This window comes from Salminus brasiliensis, chromosome 1 (genome assembly GCF_030463535.1).
Source record: "Salminus brasiliensis chromosome 1, fSalBra1.hap2, whole genome shotgun sequence".
Lineage (NCBI taxonomy): Eukaryota > Metazoa > Chordata > Actinopteri > Characiformes > Bryconidae > Salminus > Salminus brasiliensis.
In genome coordinates, this window is record NC_132878.1 from 70,918,472 (window position 1) to 70,943,775 (window position 25,304).

Sequence of the window (25,304 nt, forward strand, 5' to 3'; positions counted from 1 at the left end):
TAATTAGCCTGACCCAAAGGACCGATCCATTCACCGCCGGTATCAGAGTAACTTACAGACATCATACACATACCATAGCATACAGCAAGACCTGCCCTCGACTTGTCATCAACTATCAGTGAGTAATCAAGCTCGTCACGCAAGTCACGCTTTGTTCGACCTAGTGTTGTATAGTTCCCCATGTGGTAGCTGCAGCAAGAGCAACAACTTTTGACTTGTAAGGATTAATGATGGACCCCTGAGCAGTGCTCTGCACTGAAATAGGAAAACACACAAGCAGGCTGAACAGTTATCAAGTGCATGTATGGAAACACTGGTACACTTTATTAGGTGCACCTCATTTTAAGAGAAATCATTGTAGGGGGGTTAAGCTGGTGTACATCACAATCGTCATTACTGAAGCGTTGCTAATATCTTTACACCAACATGTAGATTAGAGCTGGAGTTCCAGTGACAGATGACAAGACAAGAAAACAATGCATCTCTGTTACGCTGGGTTTTTTTTTTTGTATAAATTGCTGCATGTAGGTTACAGTCTACTGATGTAGACCCCCCCCCCCCCCCACTAGTCAGTCCAAATCTGCACCCCATGTCTAAATGACAGTAATAGAGCTGATCAGGCTGAGAGTGGAAGCATCAAAACTTACATCATTCAGTTTTTCATTCTGTTCTTTTATTGACTGGAGGTGCTTGCAGGTTTTCCGCAGCTGAGAAATGATTCAGTGTGGTGTGAGTGAGTGTACAGGGTGTTGTCATGGTTACCTTGGAGATCCTGCCGTGTGGTGAAGCTCTCGTGTGTTGAGAGCATCGGGCGCTCTTTCATGGGAACTCTCCGCGCAACACAGATCAGACAGGACTGCAGATCTACAGAATGCGAGAGAGAGAGCACAGGCAAACAGTGACTTCAGGAGCAAAGCGGTTTCATTTGATTTCTGGAAATGAAGCACATACATAAAACAACTACCACCAGATTGGTAGTCCCTTGCTGATTACTGAGTCATGTGCCATGACTGGTCTTTACTGGCTGTACTGAAACAAGTAGTGTTCAATAAAATTCAATATCAGGGTATATTTCCAATTACATTACACAACCAGGGAGGTTTTCTACACTCCTAAAAAAGGTTCTCCAATGGTTCTTTAGTGAAGACAAGAACCATTACAACTCCATTTGAATGCATAACTGGTTTATGCCTGCCTAAATGATTCACCATACAAGTGCAAGTACACTCACTTGTAGATGGTTACTAGAACATTCATATCTAAAAAAAAAACAAAACAAAAAAACAAACAAAATAAAATAAAAAGATATATAGATAGAATCTATATTGCACTAAAATCGCTGTGTCAAAGAACCCTTATTTCATTACTTACATAATTAAAAATGGATTCGATGTTTTTTTTTACTAAAATGACAAACACTGGTTCCCAGTTACCACAGTTCCCAATACTAGTTTATAGCATAGGCGCCCCTTAAATCAGAGCCACTACATTTAAGTGGCTATAGTGTATAGTAGATGTGTATCCAGTGTGACTTTGCATCATAGGGTTCCTCATTTATCAATGTGACCATGGGGACCTAAAGAGACCCAGTTATTTCTGAATAAACCTCAATCTAATATGAATTGTGAATTCGATCAAGCATATCATTGCTGTCACACAAAAGTCTTCTCTCCATTTTTGCATTTTTTGCTATAATGAAACATGTGAAAGCGAGGGAAGGGGGTCTTTATAAAATACAAAATAGAAGATCGGAGGACATACGTTAGTAGTAAAGGTGTGTTTCTTTATAGAGTGTAAAAAGTTCAGGTGTGTGAAGTCTGACGTGCAATGAAGGTCTTCGCTTACCCTCTCCTTCCTCTCTGATAGACTTTGGCTCAGAAACGGCAAAACACTGCATGGTTTCGTATTTCTGCTGCGCCTCCTGCTCCTGTGCCTCCTCCTCCGGCTCGCTGTGGGGGTTCACCAGCATGCGGCAGTTAAAGGTGTGGCTGTTCCTTCGAGGATTCTCACTGGTCCACGGCACGCCGTTTACTGTCACAGACAGAACAATAACATCATTATTACCATTATCATTGCCATTATTACTAGCACTATTATTACTTAACCATGCTCTGATCAGATCTGAACAACTGACATCACACTTGGGCAAAGTCCACGGCAATGAATCTCAGTGTTAATGAATTAATTCATTTATGCGTAACAAAAATTACTCATCACACTACTAAATTGTTATGACCTCCGTGATAAAACTTAATATTTTGTAGGTTATCATCTGTTCTCAATGAAGTTCATTTCAAGCACTCAATATGATTTAATCTATTTTCTGTTATGATCAGATCGTTTTTAGCTATTTAGTTTGTAGGCTACTAATAAGCTATGTGGACAAGAACAAGCACTTAAAGCTTTCACTTTGTAGTCAAAACTAAATGTACACATTTAAGTGAAATAAATGTAAGATGCCTCATAGGTTCAATATGTGATTTTTATCAAATGCAAGTGTAATTGTTTTTTATAACTGGTAATTACTTTTTCTGATAATTCTTACCTTGTGATACTCCTGGCATAATACTGAGAAAATTGGTAAATTGGGGGTTCAGTTTCTGACTGATGGTAAAGTCAACAAAGAACTACTTAAAACTTGTCTCTAGATCTTACTGCTGCAGTTCCGACAGAGGAGAAACACCACCAGCAAAAGTCCACACATGAAAATGAGAGCTTGGGAGTAAATCTGAGTGAACCAGTCTAGAAGTCTGTTCACTTCCAGCTTCACAAACTGAAACGCATCAGTTCAGACTTCACCAGAAAGATATGGCTGATGGCACTCGCTACAACACTGCCAGTGGTTTACACGTAGCAAACTGAAACACAAACCTGTAGCAGCTGATCTCAATCAATGTTTGTGTTCTAGACCTGCACAATAAATCAATTTATCTTCAATCTGATGCCTGCCTTCATATCACAGTTCATTAATATGGAGTGAAAAAGAAAACGAAAGTTTAAAAAAAAAAAAAAAAAAAAAAAAAAACAAACCTGCTGTGTGTGTGCATGATTTTACAATCCCACATTATTACAGTGTAAATATGGAGCATGTCCAGCTCTGGTCCTTACCCAGCGATTTGGGGAGCAGGTTTTTGATGAACTCTGCGTGGTCTCCTACGTGCAGAATGCTGTAAACACTGGTGTTCATCAGCTCCTCCTGATTATAGCGCAGGTACTGAGACACGTTCTCCGACACAAACACTATGTTACCCTCCATATTCACCACAAAGAAGAACCCGTCCAGGGCCTGGGAGAGAGAGGGGGTGAGAGTTAGAAGAAATCTTACATGCTTGTCAGCTTAATTTACATTTTATTTCTTTAAACTGTTTACTCATTTTAATCTGAAAAGGGAAAACAGAATATCACATATGGATCTGATCACTGTCCTGGTAAAAACACTTCATACACTTCAGTCTAACAGGTTTTAATGAGTTAAAAAGAAAGAAAAGAATTAGAGTGAAATACTACTTAAGAGAACAGGATTCTGGTAACTTTAAAACACTGACTGTTAATATAAAGCAGATCAGATACTGGTCAGACCAGATGCTCTATGATCTTTTCCGTTATATAACGCATCTAAAATGAAAAAGAAAAAAGTAGCATGTAAGCGTCTGACTCGGCACCTCCGCTGGGTTTCATTCTGCTGTGCTCAGCCCTCTGATTTAGGATTTAGTGTGATTTAGTATACCGCAGTTTAATAGTTTACACTTTACTTCCCTAGTCTTTTACTGAAGACTAACAGAACTGTGAAGCAGTACAATCAACCACTGATAGAGTAGAGAGTAATTGTAATTAAATCATTCATTTAAATGTTAGAATATTAAAACATTAGCATCAGTTCATCAATTTTAAATCTGCAAATACTACACTAACAATTTCTCCCTTTTATTATTACCTACTAATAACAAGGCTAAGATTAAACTTATTTTATTAGGAGTGGATCAACAATATCAACATTATTATTATTATTATTACTGATCTTAATTACAATAAAAATGTACAGTTGTAGGTAATCTGTAATCTCTACAGATCTTCCCCCACAGTTCAGGACACGTGATCCACTGCAACACATACAATGTACAGTTTACAGCCACTACACACCATTAGGGTTTGTAATCATTGGGCCATGAGCATGACCACACATCTGCAGCTCCATCACTCTGGTGTGTAAGTGGAGAGCAGAGTTCTATTAGTGTGAGGTGTGGGAGTCTTATATGGACACGGACTGAGTGTGAAAAGGAGAGATCTTCCAAGTCAACTTCAGAACGACAGACTGCACTATCAACTTTCGGTGTGGAGCGAGAGACAGGCTATTCATCCATCAAAAAAAAAAAAAAAAAAAAAAAAAACGCTATATGACAGAGGCCAAAGCAAAATAAAAGTCACCAACACAAACTGACAGACCTTGACGAAAATAAAAAAAAAAGCTCACTAATACACAGTCCTAATGCACTCCTAATCATAATCATCATTATTAGTATAGTACATTCACATTTAAGGCATTTAGCAGACTCTTATCCAAAATGACTTACAAAAGTGCTTTTTTTATTTACCCAAGAATAACCTCAGCTAGTTTGAATAGGCTAAAAAAAACAAAACAAAGATACCTCCAAGTTTAGACTCTACTAAACACAAGTCAGTAAGGTGACCACTCTGCTATTCGCCCAAGTCCTCTCGGAAGAGGTGGGTCTTCAGTCTGCGTTTGAAGACAGCAAGTGACTCTGCCGTTCGGACACCCAGGGGAAGCTCATTCCACCACTTTGGTGCCAGGACAGAAAAAAGCCTGGACACTTGTCCTCTGTGGATTTTGAGGGATGGCGGGTCGATCAGAGCCATACTTGAAGCTCGAAGGGCTCTTGGTGCGGATCGGCTTTTGACCATCGCCATCAAGTACGGAGAGACTAGTCCGTTCTTGGCTTTGTAGGCCAGCATCAATGTTCTGAATCTGATGTGGGCAGCAGCTACAGGAGGCCAGTAAGGAGAACGCAGCAGTGGAGTGACATGGTTTAATTTAGAACTACTATAAACTTTAACAAAATGAGGGAATCCCATTCAGCATTCAGTTGGGAGGGTAGAATAAAGACGTGGATGATTAAGCACAAATACGCCTCCATTAAAACAGAAGGATCACTATAAAAACTGTCAGTAAACACAATTACCAACACCCGTAAACAGACCTCTCACTAAACACAGCCCCCCATCCCTCCCCCGTTTCTGCTCATACAAGATAAAGCCATGTAAAGGCATGTAATAACGGTGTTTATTCATTGAGCAGTCTGAGCATCAGTGGCATGAATGAAATGATCTGCTGTTACATTTGCTCTTCAATTCAGCTCAAACACAATGAAGTAATCAGCTCCGTAAAAACACAGCCTCTTCAGCAGCCGCTTCAGTGACGGGTCTATTTAAACAGCCGGAGTCTGTGTGCGTGTGTGAGTGGGGGGAGAAAGAAAGAAAGAGAGACAGAGAGAGAAGAGAGAGCGCGAGAGCGAGCGAGAGGGAGGAAGAGGCACACTGGAGCAGCTGCTCGCCCTCATTCCCAATGCAGATTACAGGCTACAGCTCCATCAGTACAGCACTGTGCGTTTCTTGTTTGTGGGTTTAAAGAAACGGTAGCAGATACGGTCATGTTTGCAGAGAACAGTGAGTGCAGGGTCAGAAACCACATAAACAAGTCTATTACAGATTACTGAAGAACTCGCGATCTGAGCAGAGCTTTTTGGTTGAAGTCAAAATGACCGCTATGGCCATTCTAGTAGTTATGAGATCCAGGGCTTTCTAGTGTTTAATCATTTCATACACATGAAACAAACCATTTAACTTGATTGAAGTACAATCAAATTTGAATAAAATAAATGTTATTACTTTTTATAATAATTATTTTACCTGATGATACTTTTGTGGCATAATACTGGGAAAATGGGTAAATTGGTGATTCAGTTTCTGACAGAAGTTAACAAAGAACCACTTAAAACACGTCTCTAGATCTTACTGCTACAATTCCGACTGAGGAGAAACACCACCAGCAAAAAAATGATAGAAAACAAACCAGGCCAGCTTTTTGGTTGGCTTTCAATTCACCCAGTCCCCACTTCCATTCACAGATCCTGGCACCTGATGCAGCGGTCACATTTCCGATTTTGCATTCAAAGGGTGCATGAATACTTCCAGCACAGTTTAGAGTAAAGCCACTGAGTCAGTTATGTTGAAAGGGAGGAAAACGTGACTATCTGAAGAAATGTATGGCCATAACCCATCCCACCTCACGGTTCTCTAAACCCTTCCCTAAACACTAATTATCCAATCCCACCACACCTTCTTCTAAACCCCTCCTCTAAATAGTAATTATTCCAATCACAGCTGTAAGAGACAGGAGAAGCAGAAGCTCTACGGAGTTCTGCTGAAATCTGAAATTAGAAACATGCATCCTGTCATTGCTCAGCAGTACAACGGAAGCCTACCTCTGCATTTATCCTCACCCATAACAGATGTTCTAAATATAGCAAAAATATCTACAAGTATTCAATTTACTACAATTACTCCCCTACTTAAAGTACTTTTTACTTGTATTTCAGTCAATTTAAAATGAGTACTTTTGTTCTATAAATGGAGCACTCCTATAGCAATATTTTACACACGTGTCTCCAACAGGTACAGGGGTTTGGTCTCCGGTGTTATAATGCAAGTGCTGCATTATTAAAGGTGGCTTTTTATAGAATTAAGGTTTTGTTAAATCAGTATAAATACTTATAGCAGTAGCTCACAGCAAGAAAAAAAAAATGATAGGAACTGAAGGTTTACAATAGTGCTGTGTGTACAGAACATGGTGTGTGTTGGCTGCAGTATAGAGGAGTGTTTACAAAGGAATGCAGCTTTAATTAGCACCCAAGTGTCAATTAGACCACTGAAACCTCTCACCATCCTGAAGACCCTTTGCATTCACCATTTAGGCCTGTGTGTGTTCCAATGTAAAACTATAGAAGCAAACTTCAAACCTGACTCAGCTGATTGATTTGAGATTGAACAGGCTTGGACGCAGGGTAAATCAGACGTGAACTATTGCTTTAAAGGACACAAACCCAACACTGCTGCTCAAACAACATGAAATAGCAAATTTCTACAGAAACACTGACAGAATAAAGCCAAGAGTGCGTGTGCGCACACGCGCACACGCGCGCACACACACACACACACACACACACACACACACACACACACACACACACACACAGGGCAGAGAGGTGGCCATCTGGTGGGCATATTAAGCAAACATCAGAGAGTAAACAGATAGGAATGCCAAGTCCACCTTTATTAGCCAAACTGGTGCCGCTCAGTGAGAAAAGTGCTGATGGCCTGCGTGTGTGTGGTCGGCTCTGACCCACTTTACTCCTGCTGCCCACCGCAGCACACTTGCATAATTTCCTCTACGGAGGGAGAGCGCACACACACACACACACACACACACACACACACACACACACACACACACACACACAGGCGGTCAAAGCTCATTTACTCAGTGCTCAGGCTGGGCTACAATATAACCTCCTGATCTCCCCATTTGATCAATGCAATTTAATGCTGATTATTCAGATACTGATACAATACCATCCAATCTAATATGACTGGCTAGTATAGTATAGTGAGTATCACCACCTTTTACTGTAGCGGACTAGTGTTAAGTGACACAACTGCAGCCAAAGCGTCTGGGCGAGGAGGCCTTGGACGGATTTGCTTTTCTATGCTAATACCAAAAATAAATGTGACTTCTTCAATCCCGATCTTCTCCACTGTCACCCAGTTATCTATGCACTCACAAAAAATTCCTTTACACGGGTTATAAACCCTACGTTCTTTTTGCTTTGTTCCTGTACCACGTGGGAAAGAGCAGTTTCCAGCTTCATGCTTGAACAAGTTTTCGTTAAGGTGCTACCAGCTCTAGCTTCAAAGAACGCCGTCACCAGGAACGGTGTGCAATGCTGACGATCCGGGTCCACAGTAGGTACGAACCGGCTCGAGAGAATTCTCTGCCAATTGCTATAAACAGAAGAACCTTCATGCAGAATATGGGCAGATACCAACGTGATCAGAGTAAAGTACCTGAATGCCAAGCATCAGCCTGTGCTGATCTGATCACTTATATGGCTGAGTATCAGCTAATACCAGTCTGAGTACCGTAACCCGGAGTATAAGCAGACACTGATCCAGATACAGATTCAGAGTACCTTAATGACGTACTAACCAACACCAACCTGACTATTGTAATGCAGAGGATCAACCGATACAGATCCAAGTGTCTTAATGTGCATCAGTGCGTACCAGCACATGGTCGGTGTTCTGGAAACTCTCCACTGAGAAACATTTATTATTAGGTGGTTCTAAATGCAATACATTGAAAAGAAAATGCAGCTATTTTAGCTTAGCGTCACCTAAACCTTCTGATCTTCTGGACTTCCTACAAACATGTCAAAAATACGTCATAACATCTAAATCTGACACAGATGATCTAAGATGACCAATATGATCACATATTCCTAATAACTAAACATTCATATCGCTCTTGATGATCCTTGCAGATGTTTAATGTTCTAGAAATGCTGGCTGTACTCATCCTAAACCCAAAAACAATGACAAAATAATGAGAACATTAGCAAGGCCTGACATTCTCCGAATAGGCTTTTTTTCCAGCAGGGCTGTGAGGTGCAGCTACCTGCACATATGCTTAGATTGTGTGTGCACGTGTGTGTGTGTGTGTGTTCCCAGGCCACAATAAGGGGTTTTATGGCTATGGGAGGTTTTAATTAGCCGCAGCCGGCAGCGTGTGAACCAGCTGTCCATTACGGTGCCTCAGCAAAGGAACGCACGCTGACGATGTTCCACTATTTTTAGCAGCGCGACAGTGACGTCGGACCTGCGGGGCTATAAATACTCCCAACGCGACTGCATACAGTGTGTGCAGTGTCCTCAACAGCTTGGCTGTGGAGTCACATGACCGTCTGATTTACTACACTTACAGCACTAAATCTACTGCAAGAGCCATGCCTCCACTGTCTTAAAGAGATTTCCCCAAATGTATACAAATCAGCCACATCATGACTGGTGCTACTTTATTTTACACTATGAGGCTAATGTAGCGAACAAGTAATAGAGGCTCATATCCCACCAATTAGCATGGTGCTAACTGCACACTTAAATCTCCACACACTTGCCTCCAACAACCCTAAAATATCATCCTGGGACCCACAGGTAGCTCTTTTCACAGTTGATGTCAAAGTACAGCATCTACCATCAGAAAGAAACTGTACAAGTTGGATTGGCATGGCAAGTGGGCAAGGAGGAAACACTTGCTGTTAAAATAAACAACTGTGCTGAAGACTAAGGTTTGCCATAGACCAGGCCTTGCCCCGTAATGATTATTTGCCATTATTGGTTTCCTATATGCACACCTCCCAAAAACCGCCTGCAGTCTCTTTCCAATGTTAGATGCACGTACTTTGACAATCTACTGTGGCAGGAGATACCGGTCAGGCCTAAAAGTGAATTACACTCCCCAACTGTAGGGGGAGCCCAGGAGCACACTGTTTCAAGTTAAATATAACGCTGTTACAAAAGTCCCACCCAACAAACAACCCTCGAAAAAATTAAGTTACTGCATAGGTTATGTACCATTTTTCACCAAAAAAAAAAAAAAAAAGAAAAGAAAGTATTCTACAAGGACTGCAGAAGCCCTGACCTAACTTAACAGCCTTCTGCTGACTGAATATAACCTACTCTGTGCGTGCACTGCAGGGTCATTCTAACCTACCACACACACACACGAAAAAGACACCCACCTCCAGCATCATTGGTCCGAGGGCATCTTTGTCAATAACACTTTGGCCTGTCGATGAAACATCAGCCTTCTGAACTTCCTCCTCATTGGCTGCAGCGGCTTTTTCTACACACACACACACACACACACAGAGACAGAGACAGAGACAGAGAGAGAGAGAGAGAGAGAGAGAGAGATACAGTCTCAGCATGTACTGACAAAAAGCATCACTAAAATAAGATTAACATTATGCAGATGTAAAGTTTATCATTTAAACCAAGAGTAATAATCTAAAAATACTAAAATGGCAGAGAGCATTCCTAAACACTCACCAAGAACACATTCTTAAAGAAGTACACTTACACTAAATGTCTAAATGCCCCCTTTCCTGTGCCTAGCCAATCAGAGCGCAAGTACACGCACACACACGCCACTGCTCAAAGTCTGACAATAACTTTAGCACTGCTCCTTCACCCTACATACCCTAGAAACCCCTACACCACAACCACCCTAAACAAAAACCCACCTCCACCCCAGAAGATTATCCTACCCCGCTAGTCCCCCACATTTCTTTTCATTCATTTTGAACAGACTGTTAGTGCTAGATACACCTGAGGCAGGTGGTACAGTCTGTAGAGGCTTAGGCAGTCAAATGCAGACAGTAAACATACATTCTCGCATAGGTCGTAGGTGACCAAAAGGTCACAACTGCCTACAAAACTGAAAAGTATCTGCTACAGTAAAAAAAGATAAAAAAAAAAAAAAATTATAATAATTAATAAATCCTGAGCATTAGGAGGAAGGTTTTTATTTATTTTATTTGAATACTCAAAGCCCAACTCTCCTAAAGAAGAGACAGAAAACAGTCTTTCTGATCTGAAGTACGCAGACAGGCGTTGCAGATCTGCGAGTCATCTGAACCTGCCATAGTTAGACACCAACCAGCTTAAGCTAAGCTTAGCATGGCATGTTGCTAACATAAAACAACCTGACCAGAGGAGGCTAAATAACATCAGACAAGAAATAACAACAGAAATGTCATGAAGTCATGTAAAACAGCGAGGTGACCAGGCGTCAGACTGATACCATCCAAGACACTCATATGTTCACGCGATTTTATAAAGAAGCCTGCAAACTTAAAACTAATCACTACGCCCATTCTAGCAGTGTGGGAATCCCAGGCATTCTAGTGTTTCGGGTTGAACTCATGCTTGTGAAATCTCGCACTGCGTTAGGTTCAGCAATCTTTACACACAGGCTACCATGTAATCTCTGGACAGCTGTATGCATCAACCCACTTGTCTGGACTGTGACTGTTCAAGACAAATACGCAGTCACATGTCTCATGTAAAAGATCTTTAAGATCAAATCTGTGTAAATCTGTGGAGACAGCTTTGTAAAAGCTGAAGCTGCCTACTGCATAAATGAGTCAATGCTACTGAGCAGTGGAGTGCAGAAGCAACCTGAAAGAACACACTCAAGTTCAGCAGGAGATTGAAAGCATCTGATCAAAACACTGACTACTCCACAACAGCAGCCACAGCTCCTGCAACCAATAGTCATAAGTATACCAACAGCAGGAGCAACTGCTGCAAAACTGCAACAGCGACGGCCTTCAACAGCCGCGACTCCTGCAACAGCAATAAAAACTATTATAAATGTAAATAAATAAATAAATAAATAAATAAATAAAATCACTTAGTGTTTCCAGTCTGGCTTTGTTTATAAAAGATGTTGGGTCTCAGAAAGAGAGTCCTGGACATGACCTGAGCCTCCACAGGCGCTCCCCTTGTATTGTAGCCTCAGAGTGCTCCAGAAATGTCACGCTTTCTCCAGGGATCTGGACTCTGAACTCGTCACCCAATTCACTGATTAGGAAGTGTTATTTCGGTCAATACTTTTGATAATTGGTGATTGATCGACCCTGCAACTAAATCACACGTCCACCAGTACAGCTTATTGTATTAAAGAGTGAGAGTGTGTGTGGGGTAGACAGCTTTGCATCACATTGCTCACCATTACATAACAGTGAGTTCAGTGAGTCACACACACAGCCAAACAACCCTCAGCATGAGCCTGACTCATCTGCCTGCGTCTGTGAAACACACACACCTGTCTCTTTCAGTGTAACAGAGCAGACAGAGTAATGTAAACACACACACACACACACACACACACACACACACACACACACACACACATACACACACACACACACACCAAAATAATTGGGACAAGAGTATGTCCCCTGCTTCTGCTAGATTTTGGAGCACTGCTGTGAGCATTTGATTGCATTCAGAGAGAAGTGCGTTAGTGAGGTCAGGATGTTCAGATTATCACCATCCAACCTCATCCCGTACTTCATAACTAATATTATAAGCATTAAATGGAGCAAAAGGGATGGTTTTGCAAAAGCTCCACCACCTTCTCAAACTGCCCCCAACCACTGCTGCAAACTATAGCCAAGCAGTTTGTTTGGTACGTCTCTCATTTTACAAAGAAGACACGAGGCTAATATAACTAACTAATAATAGCTCATACCCCACCGCTTAGCATGGTGCCAACTGGTGAGAATTTTTTTTTGTTGTAATTATGTACATATGCAAATGAGCGCTGTCCTGATTGGTTGCTCTGTATTGTGCCTTATTTGGAAAGCAGACCAGATTGATACACTACTCATAGCTTCAGGCTTATCCACACGGATAGTATTGAAATCATGGTTGTTTCTCTGTGTTTTGGCCTTCCGTCCACACAAAGTGTTTTAGGAGACTGCAATCTGAGGTTTCGTTAAAATAAACGTCCTTTAGGGTGGAGATTTTGGAAAACATTTATTTAGGTCTGTTTTGGCCCTTAGACCTGCTTCTTTTCTGACCTTGAAACTGTGAGGTTTGAGTAACCCCTGCTGGGTTTGCATGCACACGTGAGCATTTAGGGCCAAACCTGCATTGTTCTGTTGAAGGAGAGATCTTTAGAAATGTGGATCTTATTTGGGGGCCTAAGTGAATGGGTGGAGCTAAACTGCTGTACGCTGAATGTAATGGGGTTTATACTGGAGAAAATCTATGAGGGAATTTCAGCAATTCATTGTGACACACACACACACACACACACACACACACACACACACGTTTTGAAATATGGAGTTTTGCTATGCACACACAGAGGTGCTAATGTGATGCTGAAGAGTCAGTCTCTTGCAGTGTGTGTTGGCCTGAGGCAGAAGGCTAAGCTAATAATATTAATAGGCTGCCTGTCCTCTCCTCCTTTCTTGAACATCTGCTGAGAGCCATTCCGGACATAGTGACCGATGCGGCAGAGTGTTAATGTAAGAGTGTCTGTGAATTAAAGCCGCAAGTCTACATTTTCAAATCACATCTTGATTGAGGGTGGCGTTCTGGCCCACTATGCAACAGCATAGCAACCATCAGAAACACCCCAGCAACTCATTAGCGAGAAACCATATAAAACAATACAGCAACCATTTTAAACAGCATAGGGACCACAAAGGGACCACCAAAGAGATTCACTAGCAATGACCTACCTACAACCACCGGGGACACCATATAAACCACTGACAGTTGCACAGTCACTGCATTTACTTTTATTATTATTATTCTTAACAGCAGTAAAACATGTCGCTCCATCTAGTCTGCTGAAATGTGAACAGTAGTAAATCTCTTACCTTGCTCTTTAATCTGTCGAATCTGTTTCACAGTTTCTTTCAGGATTGCACATTTATCAGGTTTGACGTTAAAGTTGTCGATGTCATTGAAGTTGGCAAAGATCAGCTCAGCGAGCTCCTCTATGTACTTATTCTCATGCTCCCGGTTTCGCTTCTCCGTGCTCCGCTTGGGGCTGAGAACACACACACAGACACACAAACACAAACAAGTTACCAAATCATGCAGAAAGAGATAAAGAAGCTATATAAAATAAGCAGTGTATCAGTGGAAATAAAGGGGGGGGGAGCGGAGTCCGGGTCTGGCCTCTGATGATCAGAAAGAGAATGCAGCCGTGCTTGGAGTTCTTCCTGTGAGTGAATAAATAATGCACGCCGTTTCCTGTCTCTGTGGGACGTGGGATTGTACAGGAGAGTATGCTACTGTACTGTGGGGATTATTTTAGGTTACAATAGTTCATTTGGTCAGTGGGCAGTGCAGCATCACAGCGAGGACAGAAATCACACAGATGAGGACCTAGGAAACCCCTTACACATCTACGAGCATATTAAGCACAGCATTTCCCTATACAGAACCCTATATATTTTCTTCTGTGTATATTTCTCTCAGAGGATCCAGTGATGTACAGAATTACGAGGTTATTGAAGGGTCAAAATATATGAACATTGTCACATGTAAGCAAATGCTACTGCGCCCTGAACTGACCTCAGACTACAGCATCTTAAACAACCGCACAAATAATAGCACACTTTGTCAGTGTGGTATTTTAGTAGCAGTTGTTTCACACTGGTACATCAATATGAGCAACTTAACCAAACTGCTCAACCACTTTGGTCAAGCTGATGGACCACCTAAACCATCTCAAATGATATAAAACCATATGCTGGGTTTCTCAAGAGCCAAGCTGCTCAACCAGTTAGCTGACCAGCACAGGGTATGTTCTCTCCTGGATGGCATGCTTTTTTTTTAGGTTGCTGCAGCAAGCCCTACAAGTTGAGGTTACACTGCTTAACATGACCAGACTGAAAGTGGTTTTCACAGCTTTGTAATACTTTTAAGGTCATCCACAGCGAAGTATGACAAACCACAACGTGATCTGACCACTATAGCCCGGTTTACTACTAACTGACACACAGTAGCATTAGCTTTAATGTTGCAATAAAAATAATACTGCAACTCTTAAATAACCTCTTCATTAAAATGACCAAGTGATGTATACATTTTTCTCCTATACAGAACATATAGGGTTCTAAACAGGGTTAGTTATCCCAGAACGTGACAGTTTTTTTTTTGCCATTGAAAATTTTGCTTAGACCTGGAGTGCCATATATGTAGGCATAACATGGCGCTGAATACAAAATGACCAGATCGGAATGCAATAACTTTTCCACCAATTCAGCTGAGCTTTTAAATCACAGCTTCGTGCAAGCTGAAGCAGACTCCTTTCAATATCGAAATGCCTGTGTGTCGCATTGCTTGTTTAGCAGGACAAGCTACAGCACAATCGGTGTAAACACAAAGGCACAGTGCTCTCGCTCAGAAAAGGTGCCGTGAATGCTGAGGGAAGAGAAAGAGCTTCCACCACCCCCTACTTCCTACCGGTCAAGGGAATTGAACCAGCAACCTTCTGTTGTTCCAGAACTTGCTTCTCTCAACCACAGCCCCTAATGAAGTCTCTTTACCCAGAATCTGCATTTACTGGCATTCTTCTTCAAGGCAGGTAGCGAAGCTCACCAGGTTTACCCTTTCCTGTAAGGAAAGTACTGTACTGAGCTTGGAGGAAAGCACCAGGAACCTGAAGTGATCTGAAGTGATGTGGGTAGAGAGAGAATGAGCCATCTATCCATCCGGAGAGAGCAAGGCCGATTGTGTTCTTCTGGACTCCAGCTGCTAAGGCCAGGCAGCATGACCCGGGTATCGAAGAAATAGTATGTGTGTGTGTATGTATGTGTGTGTGTGTGTGTGTGTGTGTGTTGTTCAGGGAGGACTGTATAAAAATGCAGGCTGCGCTCTGAGTAGCTTAACATGGGATATAATTCACCACCATGAACAGAATTAATATTTGAAAAAAATGTGTTAGCCTATGAATGTTTGTGTTAATGTAGGATCCCTCCCAGCATGCTTAAATATTCCATTCAGTGTGCACTGGGAACAGCGTACTGATGGTTTACTATGGATTGTGGTCAATACATAAATCAATGAACCAAAGTCATGTTACGGTGAGTACTCAGTTAACAGACACTGGGAACTCACCCTGTTCATCCTATCCTGTTAAATCAGGGTCATTTGTGCTTTAATGGCGTTTCCAGGTGCAGAGGTCAGGTGAGGTTGCTAAAAATAGGAATCAAAAATGGAGCCCAACCCGACACTAAGCCTCATCTAACTCCACTACAAGCCCTGTCTTGTATCACTGCAGCTCAGAAAATCCTGAGAGACTGTAACACAAACAACGCACTCCCTCAATTCATTCCTTTGACGGGTTGAAGTTTACTGTTGGAATTGGGGTGTCTAAACTTTTGACTGGTGCAGTCGAGACAAAGCACTGTCACAATTAATACAGGAACTTATAATGAAAATGAGGATGCGTCTATGGGGAACACTTACCTGGGGCCCAGCAGATCTGAGGAGCACTCCTTGCGTTTCTGAGACTCTACCCTGACAGGGTCTGACGAGTTGTCCCCTACACCACTCATTTTCATTACATATCAGCAACTGCAGAGAAAAACACACACACATACACAGGTTAATGGACCTCAGATACATGGAATGCTGACAGGAAACACATGCAGTCACTGAAATGGATCCATATTTCAGTAGGGGTATTGCTGTACATTTATTCATACCAAACCATCATTAGAGGAAGCGTGTTATTTGCAATAACACAAACCCAAGTGCTTTGTTGCTTTTATACAACAATTCTGACAAAATAAATAACAATAATAAAAATAAGCATTTCATATTGAATATGCTTTAATATGGCCTATTCCTTCTGCCAAAATGTAGTTCTACAACAAATGAGCTGCTAATATTCAATAGTGACAATTCCAAGACCCCAGGGGCAAAACAAATGGACGTCCATTAAGGTACCCGTTGGGCTCTTGCTACTACAAGGCTCACCTTGTAATATATAAATGAGACCAGCCACTGGTTGAAATATGAACACTGATGGGGCTAAACACAACCTGTTAATGGGTAGTCACGGCCTTCAGTGTAATATCAGCATTTTTTTACACGAAAACACACTAAAGGTGTGAGAAAGTTTGTCTCTGAACTCACTGTTTACAGAAGGGAAAAGTGGTGTGAAGGCTCAAACACTACAAAAACTGCTGATACAGCATAATGACCCCCCCCCCCCCCCCCCCGACAAGTGTATTCATACACAGTATAACAATCTTCAAAATCACACCTCAACATAGTTTTGCTTTGGTGTATTTTGTCCTTTTCTATGTTTCTGTGATCCGAGAGTGAAAATTACAGATGGACCAATCTTTTGAACTGCGCAAGCCTGTGTATTCAAAGTGCCGTAAGGGGTCTTCATTAGCTCTGCTGTGGCCGATACTCACTATACTGGGTTGAGTGATGTACTTTCAGTGTGTATCCAGTTAGTTAGAGTTAAAAGTCTTCACTCTGAGGCAACTGAGTTTTACAAGTCCTACAAATGTGTGAGGAAAGAACACGCCTTGAACGAGAAACTGCAGGAACTCAAAATATGGATCATATGATCTGACCAGCATTCATGATTTAGCGATCATGATCAAGCTAAATTATCGCTGAAAAATACAATAGTGGATCGATGCTTCCATCTGCAGTCAAGAACTCTGAGTTAGAACGAAACTTGGGGGAGGGAAAAAAAAAAGGGGGGGGGTGATAAGTCTATAATAATAATTAACAATAATTGAAGGCTGTGGTGGCAAAGCAGGCCTGCACTGTTCTCTGCCCTGAGCTTTATCTGCAGTCTGTAAGCTAAGTAGGTGGAGACAACACGACACACACACACACACGACATTACGTAAGGCGGTGCAGCCTGGCTGTGGGCAGGCGGGGGGAGAGAAAGAGCCGGAACAAGATGAGTGTGTGCGAGTGAGTGAAAGTGTGTGTGTTGCTATCGGATCCCTGCTGGATTGCCGTGTCCTACTTTGACCAAATGACGGCAAAGGAAGCAGCTCTGAGAGGAGAGCAGCCACCAGTCGGTTACTTACACACACACACACACACACACACACACACACACACACACACACACACACACACACTCCAGTCAATCAACATAATCATTATGTACATGACTAACCATTACAGCAACAAATCAAATTCGGTCATGCCAAATGTAGTCAATCAAGAGTCAGGAGTCGTCAGAGTCATGTTTTGAGCTTCTTTAGTTTTACACTGGAGCTACAACGCTAATGTGGCTAACAAGAAAAGGGGGCTCATACCTCACCGATTAGAGCTGGAGCTAACTGTTAATGTCAGGGTCAGAAACTGCACAGTCACGTCTGTTAGGGATTACTGAACAGCACTCCACACGGTTTGAGAGGAGTGTGTGATGATTTAGGCATGCAGTTATCACCATACTAACTGGTGTGGCTTAATCCGCCATTATTTTTTAGCCACGGTAGTCTTGCTGCTCCAGTGTACAACTAAGGCAAAGGCAGATCTGACCTGGCTGCTAGACTACACTTCAAGAAAGGTGGTGAAACCGGGAGAGGTGGGGGGGGTGGTGATTTTTCATCATTACTTTAATCCCTGCCTTGGGGTGATGGTGCAGCGGGATTACAGGCAGCAGACTGATATCAGCCAGTGAAGCTTCAACACTGACAGAAGAAGCACAGAAGTGCAGCAGATTAAAGGTGAGGAAGACGTGGAGTAGAGACAGAACCGGTTTCCTGAAAGGTACTAGATACCCCCCAGAAGCCCTAAACAGAACAGGTTTTAAAGAAGCTGTTGCTAATGGCCCTCACTCTGCAGGCGTCAAATCACTGCAACGATTACTCCTGTAATAAAAAAGGGTGTGAACACTTACAGCAACACAGGATCTGTTGAAAGGGGAATTCTTCCCAATTTCAAAAATTCTCTGCATAGGTAAACGACAGTTATTCAGAGGGGGTTTGGCGTGCAGGTTACATTCAGGGTGTTGTGCATCAAAAAACAGTCTTCAAAGGAAAGATACTTTTCAGATTTGTCCTAGTTTCTAAAACCCTAAATATCATGTATTTGATATTTGGTGAAGTGTCCCTTTAAAGCCTGCAGTCTGTATAGAGCGACAGGCTGGAGGAGAGCATTCATTATTTACAGAGTCAGCGAGCAAGCAGGACAGCCAGGCTCAGACTGAATATGCTGTTGCCACACACACACACACACACACACACACACACACACACACACACACACACACTTCTGTCAGTGTATTGAAGCATTAACCACACCTCCTGCATTACTGTACAGCTGTGTGTTAATGAGGACGTCTGTAGCCCTCCGGTGCTGGAAAGCAGTGGTCTATAGTCATGTGACCAGATGACTGACAAATGCACCGCTGCCACAACCCCAATCAGGCCTGTAGAGACAGGGGGGGGGTGTGACTATAAAGGCACTTCCATACACACACGCACACGCACACGCATTTCACATGTCACTGAACTTCATGCTTTTCAGTTTGTAATCAAACCGGGTTTAAGTGCACACTCGACTCCCAAGTGGTGCAAAAGTCTAAGCATTGACAAAGTCCTCAGGAGGTTGCAGGTTCAATACCTGGTGATGCCATAGCCCTACATGGCCATTAGTCCTAGAGCTTCATTGGTGCAGGTAAAGTGGGGAGTTGTGCTGATGATGATTAAGGAAACCGTTATATGGCTGAGAAAAACTGTCTGAAGAAAGAGAAAACTTACTTAAATTTACTGACCACAAAGGACTGGCAGGCCTCTAGAGCTGAGGACAATTCTTACCGAAATGAATAAAAATGCCAACAGATCAGGGCAGTGAAGACTACACAGCAAAACACAAACTACCACAGCACAGATCCAGATTAACCAAGCTATATATATATATATATATATATATATATATATATATATATATATATATATATATATATATATATATATATATATATATATATATATATATACACACACACACACACACACACCATTATATATATATCATTAGTCATAGTTAAACGCTCTACAACTTGCAAACTGCAGCCCACTTAGAACTGAGACGGGATGTCAGATCGCAGAATGATCAACAGCTGCATCTACAACATAATTTTCTGTCAGTTCATAGTAAATTCATCACAACAGCAATAGATGACAGTTAGAAGGTAAGTATGAAAATGGGGCCTTTAAGATTGTTCATAAAAATGGGGGAAAAAAATAATCAGGGCTATTTTCTAGGAAAGTATAAATGGAATCCAGAAAAGATCAGGTCAAACACACACTAATGTGAGGAGTAAACAGGCCCAGAGACTTCTGTTCTGTCCAAGGAAATCCTCTGGAAATTACCACTGGAAATCGCTGCCGATATCAGCACTGATGAGGTCATGATATGACTAGCACAGTTCAAAACTGTTACAATTATCTGAATGAAATCTGAGAGAAGAAAAAATGACTGTATTCACGTTTCATAAACCCACCTCCAGATTTCCGCTACCACAACGGTACAAGGCTAATCTTGCAAACACCATCAATGAGCACTGGAGTTACAATATGCTGGCAGCTAATAAGTACCAGTTAGCACTGGAACTAACTGCATGGCTAAAGTCACACTTTTCGACTGAGCTTATGCTACGATTTTCTGTTTCACCTTAAATGATGTAGCACTTCCTATTTAAATAGAAATAAATGCATGCATTTGTACTGTACTGAAGTTCCAAACACTCTGACCTAGATCCAGCTGAAACACTAGTTTGTACTCTTCAATAATGTCAGTCATTAATATTAGCAAGTGCCAGCTAGCACATACCATTTAGGTTACACCTATGCTATCTCTTAGCCTTAGCACTTTCGCTTTTGCCTGAACTCTATAAATGTCCCAGGTTCCCCATTTGACTTTGCTGTTTGTTGCTGGAGTCCTTGTCCAGGTTTTGGGTGTCGCCATGGGAGACGGGTTGGCTGGACAGGAGACTGACAGTCTGGGACCAATTAGAAAACAGAAACACCACACCAACTGTGCAGGTATAGATCTTTAAGGTAGGAACTAAAGATCAGAACATCTGGAGGACCTTCATAGAGACCAAAGCTCTGCTGATAGAAGAGAAAGACCAACAACAAACAACCAGCAACTTTAACCACATTTTTGGAGGTTTTGGGTCTGCAAATGCGCACAACGGCCACGGTTACTTGATCCTAAAGGAAAAAATAATAAATCTGCATCTGAGGTCAGTGATGAATCATGTTAACTAGATTGGTCACTAAACTGACCCTTTACCTACCATTTCTGTGTATGTGCACGTATAAAAGAGGCTTTTATATCATTCAGTCTGATACAGAACAAATCTACCATGCAGTGAACTACGAACACAGCTGCTGCACAGTTTACACATTATAACCTCAAACTTGGAGGTAATGTACCGACGTGATGCAATCCGTATATAAATGGACAGTGACGGTTTTATGTGTTTTGGCCCTAAGCTCCAGCACACTGGCTTTAAAATGCAGCTCAGTGTTAATTCATTGGTATTTACAGCTACACTGGACTGGAACACATACTTCCCCTCAGGTTACCCCATGCTGAAGACCGTTAGAACTACTCTAGCAAACATCTTTTATGCATTTGGTCCATGGCAAAATAAGCTGGAGGATGCAGATCTCGGTACACCTGCACAAACCTGAGAGAACAACCAACAGCGCTCAGTACAACAGCAACATTCTCACAGTGACACCTATTCTAGTCCGGAGTTTGGAGCTTTTTCCAGTTTTTCTAGCAACTTTCACTTCTCTTTCCCAAAGTCAAGTGACCAGCGATTTCCTGCCAGCTTGTTTCTGTAGAGCTACAGACTGCTGGGAAACGATATGCTGCATTACGGATTTCTATACAGTGCCGTGCTGAGAGCGGAACACACCTGCAGCAGGTAAACATGCAGCTGCACAACAAGTGAGCTCAGCCAAAGGACATGAATTTTTTTTTTTTTAATTTCTAGATACAACAGTCCACAAAAGGTTTGTGTGCACAACAGGTTTCTATTAAGGATCCATTTAATCAAACATTATATAATTAGCCATTTTAATGCTGAGAAGATGGCGTGCCAACAAGACATGGAACAGGTGGTCTACAGGGAAATCAGGAGCTGATTGTTGAAACATTAAGATCCTTAAAGAAAACCCCCCAGAACAATCAACCTGGTGTCCGGGTGAAGACATCACGATCCACCGTTTGAAGTAGACAAAACAATATAGGTCAAGAGAAGAGCAGCAATATAGGTCATACCACAAGATGCAACCACTCATCAGCAGTATAAAAAGAGAGAGGAGAGCCAAGACTGGAATTTGCAAAGACAAGCCACAAAACTCTGAACGTTTTTTGGACTGATCAGATCAAGACCAGGCGCTACCAATGTGACAAAAAGGCCAAAGTGTGTAGAAAGAAAGGATCTACTCATAATTTAAAACATACAAATTCAGTCAAGCATGATGTGGTAGTGCATGGCTGTGTATGAAGATTGCTCACTAGTCTTCATTAATGAAACTCATGACTGTAACAGAAAAATGAATGCAGAAGTCCACAGAAGCCAATTTGCAGAGAAACGCTTTCGATTTAACAGAGAGGAACGTCATCATGCAACAAGACCCTGACCCAAATCACAGACAATATAACAAAAGGAACAGTGGACAGTTTTAGAGTGCTCAAGTCAATGACCAGATCTTAACCCAAGCAAGCTGCAGAAAAGCATCACAGAAGAACAATGCAATGGTTTGGTGATGTGTGATGCTGGCTTGATGCAGTTACTGCACATAAGGGAAGGACCAACCAAATACGGAGGGTAATTGACTTTTGGACTAAATACTTATTTACATGGATCAAGATTTTTTCAGCAACCTGCATCATGGCAGGATTAGCCACACACATTGTAGGTGAGCATATCAGCACACAAAAGGTGAAATTCAGAGCTAACAAGTTCATCTTTTGAGCTCAAATGCTTTCAGTGTAGCGCTGTTCCAGTACTTCTAGACATATTTAGGAATTAAAAACTGCTGAATGATTTCCCCTTCTAATTTTACACCTCTAAAAACTAACACATCCATATTAAATCTGAAATCTTCTTCCTACTGGAGATTAGCGCGATAAAGCAGAGCACACCATAATCTCAGTGCTGACTGTCTTTCTACTCCTCTTCTTCAAAAACATAACCTTAACAGCAGCACCTGAGAAACAATAAGCCACATGCGGTCGACACACATGCCTGAAACAGACCTGAGAAAATTAGAAAACATGTTTTCCATCAGCAGCCCAGTTTCAGCCTTTCAGAAGAAGAGGAAACGTTTCACAACCTGCAGATATCGCTGGACTTTCACACCACTAAGGTAGCTCAGCTCGCAGACAGCAGGGTCAGTGGCTAATTCTGAGTGACTTTATTAGCTGGGAGTTCACACAGACACAGACAGACAGACACAGACAGACACACACAGTTCCTAAAAGGCGCAGCTAAATCTGAATTCTACCCCTTAGAGCATCACTTAAACCCAAGGAAACTCAAAGAAAACATTCATCTAACAAAATCCAGTTATTACAACATTTAATTACCATTTTAGGTCCAAATCAACCCGTGTACAATAAACTGAACACAGAACAAAATAACGTCAGCTGATCTCAGAGCCATCAGCTTAAAGCTGCAGCGAAGACAGAGGAAACGGCAGAAATGAAAGAGAAAGAAAGAGAGCTCGCCAACAAAAAGTCCCGAGAGAGAGAGAGAGAGAAAAATGGAGGGACACTATAAAAGAAATTACAATCTGGAAAGGAAACATCAACCTCTCAAATACACCTGGTGGTGGAGAGCGGCAAGAAAAATAATATAAGACAGACAAGAGGAGGACAAGAGGTGTGAGGACCCCGTTTACACCTGGTCACTTCGCCAGTCTTCAGTATGCGGATCAAACCATGTCACCAATGCACGCACGCACGCACGCACACGCACACACACACACACACACACACACACACGAGACTAATTTAAACCAGATACAAATCCCATCACTCAAACCACTTCAGGAGGTGCGCAGAGTTTGCATTTGAGCCACGTTGTAGCAGTGTAAACCCCAGCCTCTTCTGACAACCAAAACCCCTCCGACTACACCCGAAACGCCAGCAATAATTGCTGCTTAATGAGCATATTTACATATCCCGTCTCACACAGCAATCAGCTCACAGTCCAACTAACTGGCTACAGAGTGTAAATTCTGGTGGCTGAAAATCTTAATACAATCCAGATACTAGTCACGCAAAGTGAGCAGGTGTAAACGGGGTGTAAAAGTCCTTTACGTGATCACATCTAAAGAAGGGGTGATCCATTTGCACACACATGCACCTGTCATGGTTACAGTATGGAGACCCATCATCGATTTACAGCTCTGCTTCTCTTTAGACCTCATTGCGCAATGACATCTGGACTTTAGCATGAAGTTAAGGCTCTGGCAGGTTCCAGCAGGACAGGGGCAGCTTTAAAAAAAAAAAAAAAAAAAAAAAAAAAAAAAAAACCTAACCTGCAGACACTGACTGAGAACCAGAAACCTGAAATTACTGCACAGCTAATTCTCTCTTTAGATTCCCTCTCTTATGTATGGGATTAGGGCAGTAATCAGACAAGCACTTAATAAAAATAAATAAATAAATAAATAAATAAATAAATAAAAGCTCATTTGTACAGGGAGTATAGTGGACTTAAGCGTGTTGAGTACCCTTAAGGAGGCTTTAGAACATATTAAAGTAGAGGCTGTAGCATAACGTAGATGCAGTGGGTTACTGTACAGTTGTAGCTTTAGAGTATAGTAGAGCTGAGGCTGCAAAGTACGATAGAGCAAGGCTCAGGTATAGTAAAGTGAAGTTTGCAGGGTCAGGTGGTAGGGTGGTAATTGACTCAATTAGCTTTTAGGCTAACATCCTATCGGACAGCCTCACAAACAGCCAACGTGTCTGCTTCACCAGAGCCACAACTACACAAGCTACAACTGACGTTCAAAGCACACTGATCCGTTTGTGTTGTCAGGGAAAGCTGGGTAGCTATACTCTAAACCAGTAGTTTAATCAGGTGTGCTGGGAGCAGAAGACGCACTACAAATGCCTACGGTACGGTGCCTCCAGGACCAGGGTTGAGAAACAATCAGCTCAAGTCCATTTCGAGTTACAGGGGTGTGTCAAAGCAGAGAATCCACCAGGATTAAGAAATGCTCAATAGATTTAAATAAATTTTAAATAGCCTGTGGGAATGTTGGGTTAGCACAGTATGCCATTTCTTGGTCCTTTATGATCAGTGTCTAGATCAAACTGTGGTCACTTTTAATATGATATGAACTGTAAATCGTGAATGTGATTCGATGTGAAATTCTAAACACAAGGGTGGAAGAAAAACTCTTGAAAGTGGATGTGGGTGAATACGGTGTACATACATTGTACATAAAAGGTGCATACACACCATTAATAAATGTATAAACTGTAATGGCACACATATTCGTACCAAACAGTTGCGGTTAAGTGTACACTCTCACAGAGAAAAACACTTCCATGTTATTAAAATATAATATGGTAAATATGGTGATTTCACAAAGTGAGTGTGTGACACCCAGAAA

The 25,304-nt window shown here is 41.9% G+C and overlaps 1 protein-coding gene across 2 annotated transcripts in view; it reads right to left on the reverse strand.

Moving 5' to 3' along the window:
- The window catches only part of ncoa2 (nuclear receptor coactivator 2), a 69,924-nt gene that overhangs the window by 24,361 nt on the left and 20,259 nt on the right, over nucleotides 1-25,304 (reverse strand). For both annotated transcript variants that reach the window (XM_072688426.1, XM_072688418.1), the window contains exons 3-8: nucleotides 16,135-16,242; nucleotides 13,533-13,705; nucleotides 9,873-9,976; nucleotides 3,109-3,286; nucleotides 1,846-2,031; nucleotides 763-864 (exon numbers count right to left, since the gene is read on the reverse strand). In XM_072688426.1, coding sequence (XP_072544527.1) covers nucleotides 763-864; nucleotides 1,846-2,031; nucleotides 3,109-3,286; nucleotides 9,873-9,976; nucleotides 13,533-13,705; nucleotides 16,135-16,229 — 838 coding nt within the window. In that variant the 5' untranslated portion in view covers nucleotides 16,230-16,242. The remainder of the gene's footprint in view (nucleotides 1-762; nucleotides 865-1,845; nucleotides 2,032-3,108; nucleotides 3,287-9,872; nucleotides 9,977-13,532; nucleotides 13,706-16,134; nucleotides 16,243-25,304) is intronic.